The sequence below is a fragment of the Coenobita brevimanus genome, chromosome 70 (assembly GCF_032717465.1).
Source record: "Coenobita brevimanus isolate Jiangsu-jjx chromosome 70, ASM3271746v2, whole genome shotgun sequence".
NCBI classification, from domain to species: domain Eukaryota; kingdom Metazoa; phylum Arthropoda; class Malacostraca; order Decapoda; family Coenobitidae; genus Coenobita; species Coenobita brevimanus.
The window spans coordinates 3095788-3112405 of record NC_137023.1 but is presented as its reverse complement, the minus strand read 5'-3'; the positions used below and the strand labels follow the sequence as shown (position 1 = coordinate 3112405).

At 40.9% G+C, this 16618-nt stretch overlaps 1 protein-coding gene across 1 annotated transcript in view; it reads right to left on the bottom strand.

Moving 5' to 3' along the window:
- Window positions 1-16618, bottom strand: part of LOC145406338 (organic cation transporter protein-like) — an 82288-nt gene that overhangs the window by 3952 nt on the left and 61718 nt on the right. Inside the window, exons 11-12 of the mRNA XM_080277500.1 lie at window positions 14356-14380; window positions 21-205 (exon numbers count right to left, since the gene is read on the bottom strand). Coding sequence (XP_080133626.1) covers window positions 21-205; window positions 14356-14380 — 210 coding nt within the window. The remainder of the gene's footprint in view (window positions 1-20; window positions 206-14355; window positions 14381-16618) is intronic.

Sequence of the window (16618 nt, the reverse complement as noted above, 5' to 3'; positions counted from 1 at the left end):
TGAACGTTGTTGAAACTAACCAAGATGTCATTTATATACGGCGACGCGATGCTACCAATCCTGCCAATGGTATTGGCCTCTCCCACAGCGCGGGTCCGATACTCAGTAGAGAACAGTTCTGCTGTGTAGATCCATACCAGCTGAAAGGCTGCCGTGATGGCCATCTTACCACTCAGGGAAAAGAACAGCTTCACCCCAACTGGCACTGTAAAATCACCAACAATATTTACTGCTCTTGACCGTACTGTGCCAGTACTAATATCTGTTTACAAACATTAAGGTTGATATTAGCATATTAACTTTTTCTGGTGCAGGCGTGGACTGAATCAGCCCAACCCTCCCAGTCATATATCTATTAAAATATTTCAGTGACATAATCTCCATAAAATAAGCATAATTATGAACCTATAATATCACACCATTGCCCTGGCTGAATATTTTCTGTGATATTAAATTATTAACATTATCCAGACAGCCCTTCCTTCTCCATGGGGAGGTGAGGCAGGGTCCGGACAGCCAGAAATAAAACTGGGTAGACTGATTGATTGAAATATGTATTTTTGTAAATGTATTTTGAGTTCTAACTTAAGTTTACCCAACTGATGAGTCACACTCCCATTCACTCACCTATGAAGCCCCTGTAATCTTGGCTTCTTCGAATAGGTGAAGGAAGAAAAAAAAAATCTGCACGTAGCTTAACATTCAACCATCTGACAGACTGTTAAATATACTGTCAAAAATACAAACGCAGCACTAGGCCTATTACACTAAACCAAATAGTTATGAAGACACAGTGTAGAAACATATGGTGCCAAGAGAAGATGGTATCTGCCTGTCTATCATTCAGTCCACTTTAACTTCATAAGCAAGAGGAACCAAGGCTACTCAGTCCTGACAGTGAAGGCGTGATGATCAGTCACTTGGACCTGAGTGGCGCTATGTGAGCAATAAACCCCAACACCATTTAAATGTAAATATGTAAGATCCACGTCAAGTTAGAGGGTCCTGACGCACAAGAACACAAGGCGTCTCTTTGGTAACATGATTGCCATTCATTGTAGTAAATGGTTTCATGTTCCACACGAAACCGATTGACCTGTCACTCATTGCTGTCATGCGCAAGAAGCTTTACAACTGGCATTTGGATGGTAGGTACCCCCACTATTATATAGCTGATTTGTAGCTTATCACTACCATTTAAGGTAACTGAGGAGGAAAATTTTAAACTAATGTTGATGGCGCCGTATTATGAAGTAAATATAATGAGCTGATAATATTTGGTGTTAGATGATTGTCCTGTCAGTTACTACATGTAACCTGTGTCATAGGTATGTAATGTTGATGATATCAGAGTGTGGTAGACATTCTATGCAGGGAAGGCAGCAACGCGCCCGTAAGCGTAAATAAACGTAATTAATCTTCTGTAAATACCAACACGGAGGTGTTAAATTTTTTTAAGCATCTAGCCTTAATCCTCATGCACGTCTATACCCAAAACATCTCTTGAAGTTGCTAAACATAACGCTAACACGCTTACACATGATGGACAAACATCCGTATTTCTTCACATTCTTTTTCTTTTTTCTTCCTCTTCTTTCTCCTCCTCCTCCTCCTCCTCCTCCTCCTTCTTCTTCTTCTTCGTCTTCTTCTTCTTCTTCTTCTTCATCTTTCTTAGAACCTCCTAGCTCGAAAACAACATAAACAGATCAACTTGATTTTTATCTTCACAGGAGTTTCATTTCCCACTGGGGCAGAAGTACAGTATATACTTGTATTGCCCGAAATAGGCCAAGATATTAGGCCAGGAATAGGTCATATTTTACAGTTTTGATCCTGTTTAGACAAATCTTGGAAGATGGCTATAGGGTGAGGAACGGCTGAAGTGTTTTATATATGAAAGCAATTTACCCCCTGGGGGTAGGGGGGGTTTTCAAGAATACTCCCCCAGTATCCCTGCTTGTCGTAAAAGGCGACTAAAAGGGTTGGCGGAGGGTTAGTGCCCCTCCCCGGAAAACAACTAACTAAAAAAAAGAAACAAGAAGCCTCGGACAAGGACTGACCAAACGTTGACGACCAAGGACCGGACAAAGAACATTGCAATTGGAACTTGGAATGTAAGGGGAGCAAATGATGAGGTGAAAGAGAGAGAGATTGTCCAGGTGCTTGAGGATGCGAAAGTGGATGTATGTGGAATAACTGAAACAAAATGGAGAGGAGAAAGTGTGAGAGAATGGGAGTATGGATGGGGTATATGTGCAGGAGTAGGTGAGAATGAGAGGGCAAAGGAAGGAGTATGTATAGTTGTGAGTAAAAGATGGAAGAGGAGCATAAGACAGTATGGATCAGTTGGATCAAGGATTGTGTGGGTAAAGTTGAAAGTTGGAATACAAATGTGGGCGATTGTGTGTGTGTATGCGCCAACGCAAGATCGTGCTACAAGAGTGAGAGAAGAGTTCTGGACAAATGTAGAAGTGTGCATGGAAAAGTTTGGAAGGAATGAGAGAGTGTTTTTGATTGGTGATATGAATGGTAAAGTTGGTAATGTGAAGGTGGATGGAATAGTTGGTGAGTGGGGTGTGCCTGCTGAGGTAGATGAGAATGGGAGTGCGTTAGTGGACATTTGTGCTGGGAGGGGGTTGGTGATAGCCAATACACTCTTCAGGCATAAAATGATCCACAGGTATATATGGCGAGTGATGAGAAGGGTGGGTGGTGAACTGAGTGAAAGGAAGACAATGATTGATTATGTGTGTGTGGATGAAAGGATGCGAAGATGTATGTTGGATGCAAGAGTTTATAGAGGTTGGGGGAGTGGACTTTCTGACCACTACTTGGTGGTGGCCAGAATTAAAGTTCAAGTAAGATGGAGGAATAGAAGAAGGGAAAGACGAGAGGAAGGAGTAGTTGCAAGGAGAGTGGAAAGGTTTCAAGAGGATGAGAAAAAGGCAGAGTAAAAGAGAGAAGTGGAGGAACGATTGGGCAAATATGAATTGGAGCAGATGGGGTACGTGGAAGGTGTGTGTAGAATATTTACAGAAGAAATATGTGCAGCATGTGATGTGGTGTGTGGAAGGAAGAGAAGACGGAAGGAGGTGCAAGGAACAGCGTGGTGGACTGAAGAGGTGAAACGGGCTGTGGCACAAAAGAAGAAAGCATACAATGAATGGATGAGAAATAGGGGCGTGGAAGAAGTTGAGAGGCGGAAGAGAGAGTTATATGTAGAAAGAGAGAGGTGAAAAGATTAGTAAGAGAGAGTAAGAAGAGAGTGGATGAGGAATTTGGAAGGAATTTGAGTGTAAAGTGGAGGGACTGTAAGAAAATGTTCTGGAAAGAGGTGAAAAGAGTAAGACAGGGTGGAAGTGAAGTTAGCAGGGGAGTGAAAGATAAAAATGGTAGATTACTAGTGGAGAAGGGAGAAAAAGTGAGCAGATGGAGAGAACAGTTTAAGGAATTGTTGAACGTGGAGGATGGAAGTAATGCGAGTATAAGTGGCTGGGGAATGGCTGGGAGAAGGAGGGAGGTGAGAGGACAGGAAGAAATCAGTAGGATAGAAGTTGTGGAAGCAATGAAGAAAGTTAAATCGGGGAAAGCCCCAGGAATTGATGGAGTGTGTGGTGAAATGCTGAAGCATGGGGAAGAGATAGTAGTAGAATGGATGTGGAAGATGTGCAGATTGGCCTGGGAGGAAGGTAGAGTCCCGGAGGATTGGAAGTCAGGAATAATTATTCCCTTGTACAAAGGAAAAGGGGAAAAAGAAGTGTGTGGTAATCATAGGGGCATTTGTCTTCTTAGTATAATAGGAAAAGTGTATGGTAGGATACTTATTGACAGAGTTAGAGAAAGAACAGAGAAATTAGTTGGAGAAGAACAGGGAGGCTTTAGGAAGGGAAGAGGTTGTGTAGATCAGATATTCATTCTCAGATCTTTAGTGGAAAACTTTCTAGAGAAGGGAAAGAAGTTGTATGCGGCTTTCATGGATTTGGAGAAAGCATATGACAGGGTGGATAGACTAGGATTGTGGAAAGTGTTAAGAATATATGGAGTAGATGGGAAGTTGTTGAATGCTGTGAAGAGTATGTACGATGGTGCGAAGGCTGCAGTGCGTGTGGATGGTGATCTAAGTGAATTTTTCTCTTTGAAAGTTGGGTTGAAACAGGGATGTGTCATGTCTCCATGGTTGTTCAATCTGTACATGGATGGGGTAATAAGAGAGGTACAAGGTAGGGTAGTGGATGTTGGAGTGGCCCTGCTGAGAGAAGATAGTGTTTGGAAACTCCCTGTACTGTTGTTTGCAGATGATACTGTGTTGTTGAGTGAAGACGAAGGGGAGCTGCAAGGCTTAGTGGATGAGTCTGAGAGAGTGTGTAAGAAACGGAATCTAAAGGTGAATGTAGGGAAGAGTAAAGTGATGGTCTTTGAGAGAGGTGAAGTTAGTGAATGTACAGCGAGGTTGGATGGTGAGGAATTGGAAAATGTGAGTACGTTTAAGTACTTAGGTAGTGTGATGAGTAAAGATGGAGGTTTGGAGGGTGAAGTGCTTGAAAGGGTACAGCAGGGAAGAAAGGTTACTGGTTCTTTGATAACAGTGATAAGAAACAGGGAAGTGAGCATGGAAGTGAAAAAGTTACTACATGACAGTAATGTGATACCAACTCTAACGTACGGAAGTGAAGCTTGGACGTTGTTGGAAGGACACAAGTCAAGAGTGAGAGCCGTGGAAATGAGTTATTTAAGAGGAGCCTGTGGAGTCACATGGAGAGACAGGCTGACGAATGAGGATATAAAGGAGCGTTGTGGTGTTGATGTGGATGTGATAGGAAGCGTTATGAGGAACACACTGAGGTGGTTTGGCCATGTGGAGAGGATGGAGGGTGAAAGACTGACAAAGAGAGTGTATGTGAGTGAGGTGGAGGGGGAAAAAGGGAGGGGGAGGCCGAGGATGAGATGGAGAGATGGGGTGGAGAGGTATATGAGAGAGGGGGGTGTGAGTTGGGAGCAGGGGAGTGAAATGGCGGGGGACAGGGCGACTTGGAGGCGATTTGTTTGTGGCCACCCCAAACGGGATTGAGGCGTCTGGCAATAGATAGATAGAACCGACCAAAGTTTAAGGACACAGGACAGCGTTAAAGCCTAATTGGCCCTGTCACTCTAAAGGTTGTTGATCAATTTACATTAAACATGGTGGAATGATTTAGAGTCAGACATAGATTAAATTATTCTGTTTTTATAGCAATGGGGCAATGGTCTAGTTCACATGGCAAGTTCAAATTAAACACTTTTGATCCAATTTAAACTAATCTTAATGGGCGGGTTCATGGTCAAGCAAGGACGAAATATTTCAGATCTGAAAACAATCAGTTGGAGGTCACGCTTACAGATTTAGTCAAAAGTTCGGTCATAGATCGATCTCAAGGCGTAGGTGCTGCGTTCTCTGTGCTCCTGCTTGTTATGTTCTCCAGAAAAATAGAGGCTTTTTGAACTGAAGTGGGTTGGTCAGTCATCATTAATCCCTTCAGTATCCTAGCTTAATACTCTAAGATTTATGTTGAAAAAGTTGCAAAGGCTTTTTGACCTTTCCTTACATAGAGGCTATAAAATAAAAGGTATTTAAAATAATATTCAGTGAAATGTATGAAGTGGTAGGGATGACACTGCACCAAAAAATACCAGAAGGTCGAGGCAGTAAAACGACATGTGATCCCATCCTTACATTTTTGTTTTACTACAGTACATGAAATGGTGCAGCATACGTGCGCCAAGTGTTATGACATGCAGTACACAACGGTATCCCTTTCCCCGATCCCCCTAAAATCCCATCTATGGATGGGATTGCATGTTGTTTTACTACCTCGACTTTGTTCCTGTGTGGTTTTTGTGCACTGACATCCCTAAATCTTCATACATTAAATTTAAGTTTTTATGATTGTATACAGGTACTAACAGGCTGTTACGTCCGCATGGTAGATTTATTCCGGATGGCATCAGATTGACAGTGCACCGATATTTTTTTTAAGTTAGTGTATAGCTCACTTTATTGCTGCAAATGAAAAAGATTAATATGCATCTCCTTCCACTAAGCAAATTATCACTGACCTATGATGGAAGTTTAATCCTGTGTTCGTTGAAGGGTGGTTTATGGATCTACCACCCATTCCAGCCGACTCGTTTTTTCATGACTTCCAAACTCCCTAAAACTCGTGAAAATCTTTAAAATCAGACAGAGGGTAGTAAAAATAGGATTTAATTCCGCCCATCTACTCTTCTTCAAAGAGATTTCCTGAGCCAACCAATGCTAACTGAGCAGATTCAATTTTTCTCTCATCATCGTCATATGTTTCTTGCACAAAATTTATCCTTTATGTGAAGCTCTCCGTTACCCAGAGGGTTTTCACATGTTCAGTGTTGTGACTCATAGTGAAAAAAAAAAAAAAAAAAAAAGCTCGGTGCACAAATGACAATAAGATTAATACCGCACTGTGAAAGGATGAAGTGAATCTAATCATTACTGTTTGATTGTCTCAGTTTTCACGATGACTACAACGTGTGCAGGACTTAACTGTTAAAATATATTATGCAGACCTCTGTGATTGTAGATCGATTAGATTATCAGTGTGTGGTAGAATTTTGAGAGATGTTCATTTTTAACACCTACGTTCTCTCTCTCTCTCTCTCTCTCTCTCTCTCTCTCTCTCTCTCTCTCTCTCTCTCTCTCTCTCTCTCTCTCCGGGATATAGCTCTACAACCCAATCATGGCATGAGGAACACGTCCTTCCAGTCAGGCATCGTTACAATAAACTGCCTATCTTCAAGTGACGTTTCTTCAGAACTATTGTTAAATTTCGGAAACTATGTTGTCCATCTTGAAGTACAAAGTTCCCTCTGCAAGTAGCAAGAAAGAAACCACGAACTCCCAAAGCTGGTATGACAAAACTTCAAAGAAACATTATCTATCTATCTATATACCTAGGCTGCTTCCCCCAAGGAAAGGGAGGTAGCCGAGACAGGACGACACACTCCCATTTTACTCATCCACTCAAACACATTCATTCGCATCTTAGCCCCAAAGGGGAGAAGGGACAAATCCTCACCGCACCACACCGCACGAGGGTCAACTGCGCAGTGCAATCAGTGACATCCGCATCAGGGCCAGACAGCAGAGCTGGTTTACCCATGCCACATCATAACAGACCCATCCCCTTACCCGCACCTGACCTGACTGGCTGATCAGACCAAAATGCGGGAGAATATCCCCTCAGGGCTGCGTCATCATTTATTCATTCACAAATTCTCTCCATTTATTTTTGTCACGCACAGCCACTCTTCCTTGCTCAACAGACATCCCTCTCGCATCAAAGCTCTCTTCACACTGTCCATCCATCCTATTCGTGGTCCTCCTTTCAGCCTTAACCCCTCTCACATCAGATCTAGTTATCTTTTTCACCAATCGCTCATTATCCATTCTCTCCATATGCCCAGACCATCGCAACACATTATAGCATATGAAAATTTATGCATCATGATAAAACACACGGATCAAACAGACTGCAAGACGAGTAAGGGTTCCCCACACCAATACTAACTGGGAGCAGACTGGGGTAATTATAGGTGGTGAAAAGGAGGGATATATCTTATGACTGGGCCACCAGATGTCACTCTCTTACAGAGAAAATTCCCTACATCCCATGATGTACCCCAGGATGCTATTGTTCACATTAAAGGATGTGCCCCAGTGAACAGAACGGTAATAAACTGCATTTTTTTTATTTTGTGTGATACATTTAATAATTTCATATAGATGATTGGCGTTTTTGAAAGAGTTGTCCCCCCTTCTTTTTTTTTTTTTAGTTGTTTTTCCCCAAAATATCCCTAAAGCTGAAAAAAAAAAAAAAAAGTTTCGCATAAAATAGATACTCTGACATAAGACAAAATCCCTGTGGGAAATATTTTCCCCCAGAGCAGTTGCGCTCTCTAAATTTATCATAGTTATCCCTGGTTAAAGGCAGAGGAACTATAGAGACTGTTGTTAATTGTTCAAGCGGTTTTAATAACCCAGATATGACGTTCTCTTTAATAATTCTTGTTATTGATAAATTAAATGCTACTGCATTTAACCCCCGTGGACAACTATGCATTGTAAATACATGTAATTATGTGGTATTTTCCACTGACCTAAACTGCGTCTGCGCGATAGGTGACGTGGCAAGCAGGGAAAGATTCCCCTGTTAAGGCAGATGGGGAATTAAGATATTTACATAGTTAAAGGGAATATTTGGTCTAACTTTAGTTTAAGTGGAACTAAGATTAATTTGTTTGATTTGCCCTGTACATATCATGATGTAATTTAACTGTATTTAGCACTGTAATTAAATAAGAGTTGGCAACCCACAATTCGATGAAGATTTGGGGCTGCTGCGTTCACTCACTCTGCTCCCAGACCTTGTGGAGTTAACACTCTGCTCCTAGCTCTCGTGGAGTTAGCACGGTTGTATATACACACCATAAGGACGCTTGCTTGCCCAAGCAACTATACAAGGCAGCCTCATCGCCATCGGTTAACGATCACTCCCTCTTCATATAGCTAAGTAACCTTTACGAATTGGCCAATTCAAGGGGGGATTAGCTATAGGATAGAAGATAGTATTGTAGGTGAGTTAAATTTAATTTACGTTTCACCTAACTCTATGAGACTTGTTTGATTTACTTAGACAACTTTAGGGAAGAGTAACGACCTACGAGAAAATTCTTGCATAGCTGTGTCCCGGCAGGGATACCGACTTGGATACATTAAACATTTCTCAAATTTAGGTGCCCAGAAAGAGGGCCCTGATTTGTTTACCAGAACTATTAAACATTTTTCACATTTTTGGTGCCCCGACCGAGTGAGGAAAACCGATGTGTGCCGGAGCGCTGAATGTGTTTAAAGTTGCTTTTAATGGGCATAGCTACTACCACGTTCGGTTGCAATGAAGTAGTGGAGAATATCATAACAGTGGTAGGAGCCATAGAGGGCTCTTGTAAATCCTCAGTACCCATAACCCTCCTCGAGCCAAGGAACCTGCCATATGGCTCTCCAGTTTGTTATGGAACATATAAATTAATTAGCAGAGCTGTAAACCAAAAGTTGCAACGGGCCAGGAAAGGAAGGGATTTCATACATTTTAATGCCAAGCCCTTCCAAGCAATGTTGAAAGCTGATGGTATACATTGGAACCATCATGGTAGGGAAGCGGTTCTGCAGAAATTTATAAATTATGTAGAACATAAGAAAGGAGAGTTCTATGCTGTACAAGCTATGGGAGGGCCTATGGAGTATTGAGGTAATTAATTCTGAGCTCGGGGAATATGGGTGTTTTGGCAATTGAGTGTGGGGATGGAATAAAACCCTAGAGGTTTAATAACCCTGGGGAATAGGTTGAAATTATAGACCTAATCCCTACACTCCTCAAAATTAAATGAATAATTAGCTGAGCTGTAATGAATATTACGAAATCGGGAGAGGGGATAATTTGCACAATGAGGACTTAATCCCTACCCTCTTCAAAATTTAAAATAATTAAATCATTACTAAGTTGAGGTAAAATTGTGGTTGGAATTCATAATTAAATTATTAAATTAGAACTCCGTCAACATGTCTGTTTCTTTATTGCAAAGATCTTCTAGTAGTAAGGCAGGATGGGTAACTAGAGCCATAAATGATTGTAACCAGTCGTTGGACCAAATACCTCTGTCCAAGGAGAGAATAAATAGTCTCCTAAATATTCTGAAAGATCGATGGAGTAAGTATGAAGAGAGTTACTTAACTTTAGAAGCGGCTATAGTAAAGGCTGAGAATAAGGAACTCTTAGAGTCAGAAACTACGAAGTTTGAAGACAAATTAGAAGAATACCTAACTGTAGTAAAGACATTAGAGTCAGAATTAGCTGACACTGCCGCGGAAACACAAGTTGTGGCACGGCAGAGTAGAGCTGTGTTACCACAAATAACGCTTCCGGAATTTGATGGAGAGCAGAACTGGAAATCCTTCTGGGATCAGTTCAAATATTTGGTACACGATAGAACAGATCTCCCTAAAGTCACCAAACTTACGTATTTGTTAGGACAGGTCAAAGGAACACCAAATCAACTGATAAAAGAATTACCAGTAGAAGAAAATAATTATGAGGTGGCTTTGACCATCCTTAGACAAAATTACGAAGACAGGGAACAAGTTATAAATCATTTAGTAAAGGCTCTAATAGAATTACCCATGCCTAGGCACGATTTTGATTCCTTGCAAAAATTTAGAATTGCAATAAGTTGTAAATTAAGGGCCTTAGGTACTTATGAAGATATTAAAACATCAGATTGAGTGCTTTCAAGAATTGTGTCTTTAAAGCTACCACCGAAAACCAAGGATGCTTTGTATGGTAGATACCAGAAGGATAATTTCTCCTGTGAAGAGATAGAGGAAGGCTTGATGCAACTCTGTAAACATTTGCAAGGAACATTAAACACTACTGAGGTCAAACAGAAGACTGAAGTAAAGAAAAAACCCACTAACCAACTGATAGGGAAAGTTAAGTCAGAGAAGACTAGGTATGTGCCTAAAGAAGAGATAGGTACTTTCCTTAGCTCCACAAAGGCCGAGGTTAAAGTATTAAAGATAAGGAATAGATATGCTGAGGATATTAAGGAAATAAAACCTTCCATGGTAAAAGACTCGGAAAGTTTGTGTCTTTTGTGTTCAGCAACATTCCAGTGTATTTTGTCAACACTACCCTGATTATGCTTCTAGAGTAGGGAAGCTTCAGGAACTGGGGTGTTGTATAATCTGTATGTACTCCGAACATGCTGCCGCGGACTGTAAGACTAAATTAAATCTTTGCTTTAAATGCAAAAAAGATCATCATCATAGTGCTTTATGCCCTAGGATGAAAATTGAGGTTCCTAAACCTCTAAGCGTCAATATGACAATTGCAAAAGGGAATGCTCCATTAGTAATGCCAGCTGCAGTACCAATAGCAGATGTGAAAGTATTGTTTGAGAACAGAAACCAATTGGTATGTACCCTGTTTGATACGGGTGCTCAGAAAACCTTCATTTCTGCAGACATTGTGAAGAAATTAAAGTTACCAGTTATCGGCAAGGTAAATCTAGCCATTACAGGATTCTTGACAACTAGGAAGGCTCAGTCTTTTGATTTAGTTAGACCTGTAATACAATTAGGCAGATATAAATGCCGTATAACAGCAGCTGTGCTTGATACTATGGAGACAAGTATATACATAAAGGGATTGAAGGAAACCTCTGATCATCTACAAAGCTCAGGGATAAAGATGGCTAAACGGAATGTGGAATCAGATGCTGTGGGTCCCATAAAAATGATAATTGGTTCAGATTATTGTGGAAGATTCCTTCATAGGACTTTCAAAAGGAATAAGGTACAGTTGTTCAAGAGTCCAGGAGGTAACCTTGTTATGGGTCAGTTGCCTTTTCCAAAACAAGTTAAAAGAGAGGCAAAACTAGTAGACTCAGTCTTTGTTGCCCCCACACAGTCATTGATGGTAGCTAGAATATGTGCAGAATTAGAACCTACTCAGATAAATGACTTGTTGGATGAAAACATTGAACCTGTACACAAACTGTGGGACCTAGACAGTATAGGTATACACTCTGAGGAACCAACCCCTGAAGATAAAATAACATTGGACTTGTATAATCAGTCTGTGGAATTTAAGGATGGACAGTATTGGGTAGGATTACCATGGAAACTTAACCATTAAGAGTTACCAGCAAATTACCAAGCAGCTAAAGCTCAGTTAAATTCTCTTCTAAGAAAGTTGAGAGATAAACCAGAACATCTGACCCTATATGATCATATTATAAGGGATCAATTGAAGAATAAATTTATAGAAGAGGTAGAATACCCTGTTAACCACGAAGAAGGACACTACTTACCACATCATGCTGTAAGCAAGGATTCAGTAACTACTCCCATAAGGATAGTATTCAACTGTAGTAGTAAAGCGTCCAAGGGATCAGCTAGCTTGAACGATTGCCTATACTCTGGACCTCCACTAACAGAGAAGTTAGGGAATGCGTTACTAAGATTTAGAGAGAAACCTTACGCTTACACAGCAGACATTAGTAAGGCTTTTCTCAGAATAGGACTGAGAGATGAGGAGAGGAAATTTACAAAATTCCCCTGGCCTCATGATCCTCAAAATGAGGATAGTCCATTGAAAACTTACTGTTTCCGATCGGTGCTCTTTGGCTCTTGTGCTAGTCCTTTCCCACTTTGCAACACTTTAAAGCATCATTTTGAAAATGCCAAATGTCCAGAAATAGAGCAGGCTTTTTATATGGATAATTTGCAAGGTGTTGCTGATACAGAATCGGAAGCTTTGAAGGCTTATGAAATAGCCAATTCCGAATGTGGGAAGGCAAATTTGCCGTTACAGAGCTGGAATACAAATTCACCGCTTTTGAGGAATAAAATACAAGAGGACTATCCAGATTCTGACATTCCCAAAATTCAAAATGTGTTAGGTCTTAACTGGGATACAACAGCTGATGTAATAAGTTTGAAACCAATTAAGTTCTCTGATGTCACTCTCACCAAGAGGTCCTTGTTAAGTCAGGTTTCCAAGCTATTTGACCCATTAGGATTGGTCAGTCCTATAGTTATTAGGGGCAAATGTTTAGTACAGGAGGCTTGGCGAGAAAAATTAGACTGGGACACTAAATTGGGTGAGACATATGTGGAACAATGGGAACAGATTAGAAAGGAGTTTGAAACTATATCAAGCATATGTATTCCCAGGAAAATAAACAGTAATGAGAAGTCGCACTTACACATATTTGTGATGCTTCTCTAAGGGCCTATGGAGCAGTAGCTTATTGCGCAACAGGAGAGGATAGTAAGATTATTATGTCCAAAGCCAGAGTTGCGCCAATTAAAGAAAGAACCCTACCTCAAATGGAATTGGCTTCCATAGAAGTAGGAACTAAATTGGCCAGGTATATAACCACCACTCTTGATACTCAGTTTGAGGACATTTACATATGGACTGACAGTGAGTTTTGTCTTTACTGGATAGGGAAGGAAGACAGTAAAATTCCTTTCGTCCGTAACAGAGTGAAGACTATTAAAGAGCTGTCTTCCAAATTTAAATTCATGCATGTGTCCTCCAAACAGAATCCAGCTGATCTACTCTCGAGAGGTTCGACCGTAAGGAGACTGATCAAAGATAACTTGTGGTTTAAAGGTCCTAAATGGTTACTCACTAAGGTCTGGCCTGAACAGAAACAGTACAGTATTGCCGGGGTTAGTGTAGTGAACTTGGATCCTGTAGTACCTGAGCCAGAAGTCATTGATATCAGCCGATTCTCGTCAATAAGACAACTTCTAAATACTACTAAACTGGTTGTTGAATTTTTGAATAAGAAGGTGGGGTTTCAGAAATTAGATCCCCTAGAATACTGGCTGAAAAGAGCACAAAGAAATTCTTACGGGGAAATATATAAACTTTTGGGCCAAGACACTGGAAAAGGGAATAAGCTGATGAAGAATTTAGGCTTGTTCTTAGACGGAAAAGGTCTGATAAGATGTCGAGGCCGATTGGTAAAGGCTGACTTGCCCATCCAAACCAAACATCCCATTTTATTACCTAAGAGTGGATGCTTTGTACAACTTATTATAAGGGAAGCCCATGATTCCACTCTCCATGGAGGTGTACCGCAGACCTTAGCCCAAATTCGGGAAAGGTACTGGATTCCTAAGGGTAGACAGGTTATTAAAAAATATCTCAAAAACTGCATCATTTGTAGGAGGTATGAGCAGCGACCTTATATCTACCCAGGACCACCAGCCCTACCGAAGGATAGGGTGAACATAAGTCGGCCCTTCCATATAACAGGAGTGGACTACACAGGGGCTATAACTGTTATGGGTGAAGAAACTCCCCATAAAGTTTACATTTGTTTATTTACTCGTGCCTACACAAGGGCAGTCCATCTAGAACTAGCGGAAGACCTAAGCTCTGAGACATTCCTCAATGTCTTTAGCAGATTTGCCGCTAGAAGGTCTTGTCCTGGCAAGTTAATAAGCGACAACGGAACTAATTTCGTTGGAGCAGCACCCTTACTGTTGAACGTAATGAACGACCCAAAGGTTAAGTCGGCGCTGGGAATCCGAAATTTTATTTGGCAGTTCACAGCTCCAAGAGCTCCATGGCAAAATGGATTTACCGAAAGAATTATTGGTATTGTCAAGAACTGCCTGAGGAAAACATTACATAGAACTAAGATCACGAGAGAAGATTTAAGAACAGTAATAACTGAAATTGAAGCCAGGATTAATACTAGACCTCTGACTTATCAAGATGACACTAGCGACACGCTAGAGGCCTTAACACCAGCTCACATGTTATATGGCAGGAAGCTCCATCCGATGCCTTGTGTGGATATCCAGGAAGAAGTTGATGATCCTAACATAGAAACTAATGATGTAGGACAACATCTTCGGGAGGGATATCAACATCTGAAAAGGGTGCTGGATACTTGGAATAGACATTGGAGCAAAGAGTATCTTTTGAGCCTACGCGAGAGGTTTTATGGAGCTCAAGCTGCCAGCAACAAATCAGTTATTAACATAGGAGATGTGGTCTTAGTGAAGACTGAACAGCCAAGATCCCAGTGGCCATTAGCTAAAGTGATCTCCACACACCCAGATTCTGAAGGGGTGCTGAGACTCGTAAAAATAAACTGCAGGGGACATACCAGTATAAAAACTATTGATAAACTGGTACCCCTTGAGTTAGCAGCCACTCCGAATCCAGAGGATGGTGAAGATCAAACGGGTCAATAAGCGCGACCTAGTAGGGCCGCAGCACAAGGTTCTTGAGAACTATGGAGGGAACTCTTGGCTAAGGGTCATATTACATGATACAACGTATCATTTTCCGCCGGCCCCAAAACTGTGGGAAATATTTTCCCCCAGAGCAGTTGCGCTCTCTAAATTTATCATAGTTATCCCTGGTTAAAGGCAGAGGAACTATAGAGACTGTTGTTAATTGTTCAAGCGGTTTTAATAACCCAGATATGACGTTCTCTTTAATAATTCTTGTTATTGATAAATTAAATGCTACTGCATTTAACCCCCGTGGACAACTATGCATTGTAAATACATGTAATTATGTGGTATTTTCCACTGACCTAAACTGCGTCTGCGCGATAGGAGACGTGGCAAGCAGGGAAAGATTCCCCTGTTAAGGCAGATGGGGAATTAAGATATTTACATTGTTAAAGGGAATATTTGGTCTAACTTTAGTTTAAGTGGAACTAAGATTAATTTGTTTGATTTGCCCTGTACATATCATGATGTAATTTAACTGTATTTAGTACTGTAATTAAATAAGAGTTGGCAACCCACAATTCGATGAAGATTTGGGGCTGCTGCGTTCACTCACTCTGCTCCCAGACCTTGTGGAGTTAACACTCTGCTCCTAGCTCTCGTGGAGTTAGCACGGTTGTATATACACACCATAAGGACGCTTGCTTGCCCAAGCAACTATACCAGGCAGCCTCATCGTCATCGGTTAACGATCACTCCCTCTTCATGTAGCTAAGTAACCTTTACGAATTGGCCAATTCAAGGGGGGAGTAGCTATAGGATAGAAGATAGTATTGTAGGCGAGTTAAATTTAATTTACGTTTCACCTAACTCTATGAGACTTGTTTGATTTACTTAGACAACTTTAGGGAAGAGTAACGACCTACGAGTTGTGTACCGAGAAAATTCTTGCATAGCTGTGTCCCGGCAGGGATACCGACTTGGATACATTGAACATTTCTCAAATTTAGGTGCCCGGAAAGAGGGCCCCGATTTGTTTACCAGAACTATTCAACATTTTTCACAATCCCCCAAAAAAGGTAACTGAATTTCCTCGTGATCTGTGTAAGTATAAAATGCTTAGTGAAACATTAAACTGGAAATGAGTGGTAATATTCAGGAAAGCATGGCTCGGATTTGGACTAGTATCCCTTTCTCAAAATCCGTTTTCTCTTATGAACATTTAAGTATTGAAAGAAAATGAGGCTGTTCCTCACAGAAACCCAAAATCTCTTCCTCTACTGACATATGCTTATTTTGTTTTCCTGGTTACCATCTCACAAAGTTCCGTAACAAGGGTAACACAAGTTCTTTTATCATATCTGAATTAGCCGTTGACACTGTTTTGAACTACTTCAGCGAACTTTAATTATTCATTATATAAACTAAATTATCTAAATATTACCAAATATATCTGTATAGTTTATCGTTCCCCCATGCTTCTTCAGAACCCAGTGTACGAGTATTTGACTCTATATCCACACAGTTGACCAACCTTAACATCACCCTTACCACTGACATTACCGTTTAGGGTGATTTTAACGTCCATAATGTAGAATGGTTATAGCATTCTACCAGGACTGGTCTATAATGTGAGCTGTTTACAGAATCGTTTACTCTCGTTCAACTGATAAAACCACCAACCAGAATACCGTAAAATCCTGACCATAACGCTTATCTCTTGGACGTACAGCTGATAAATAACCCAGATCAATACCAGACAGAGGTACTGTCAACGCTTGGATC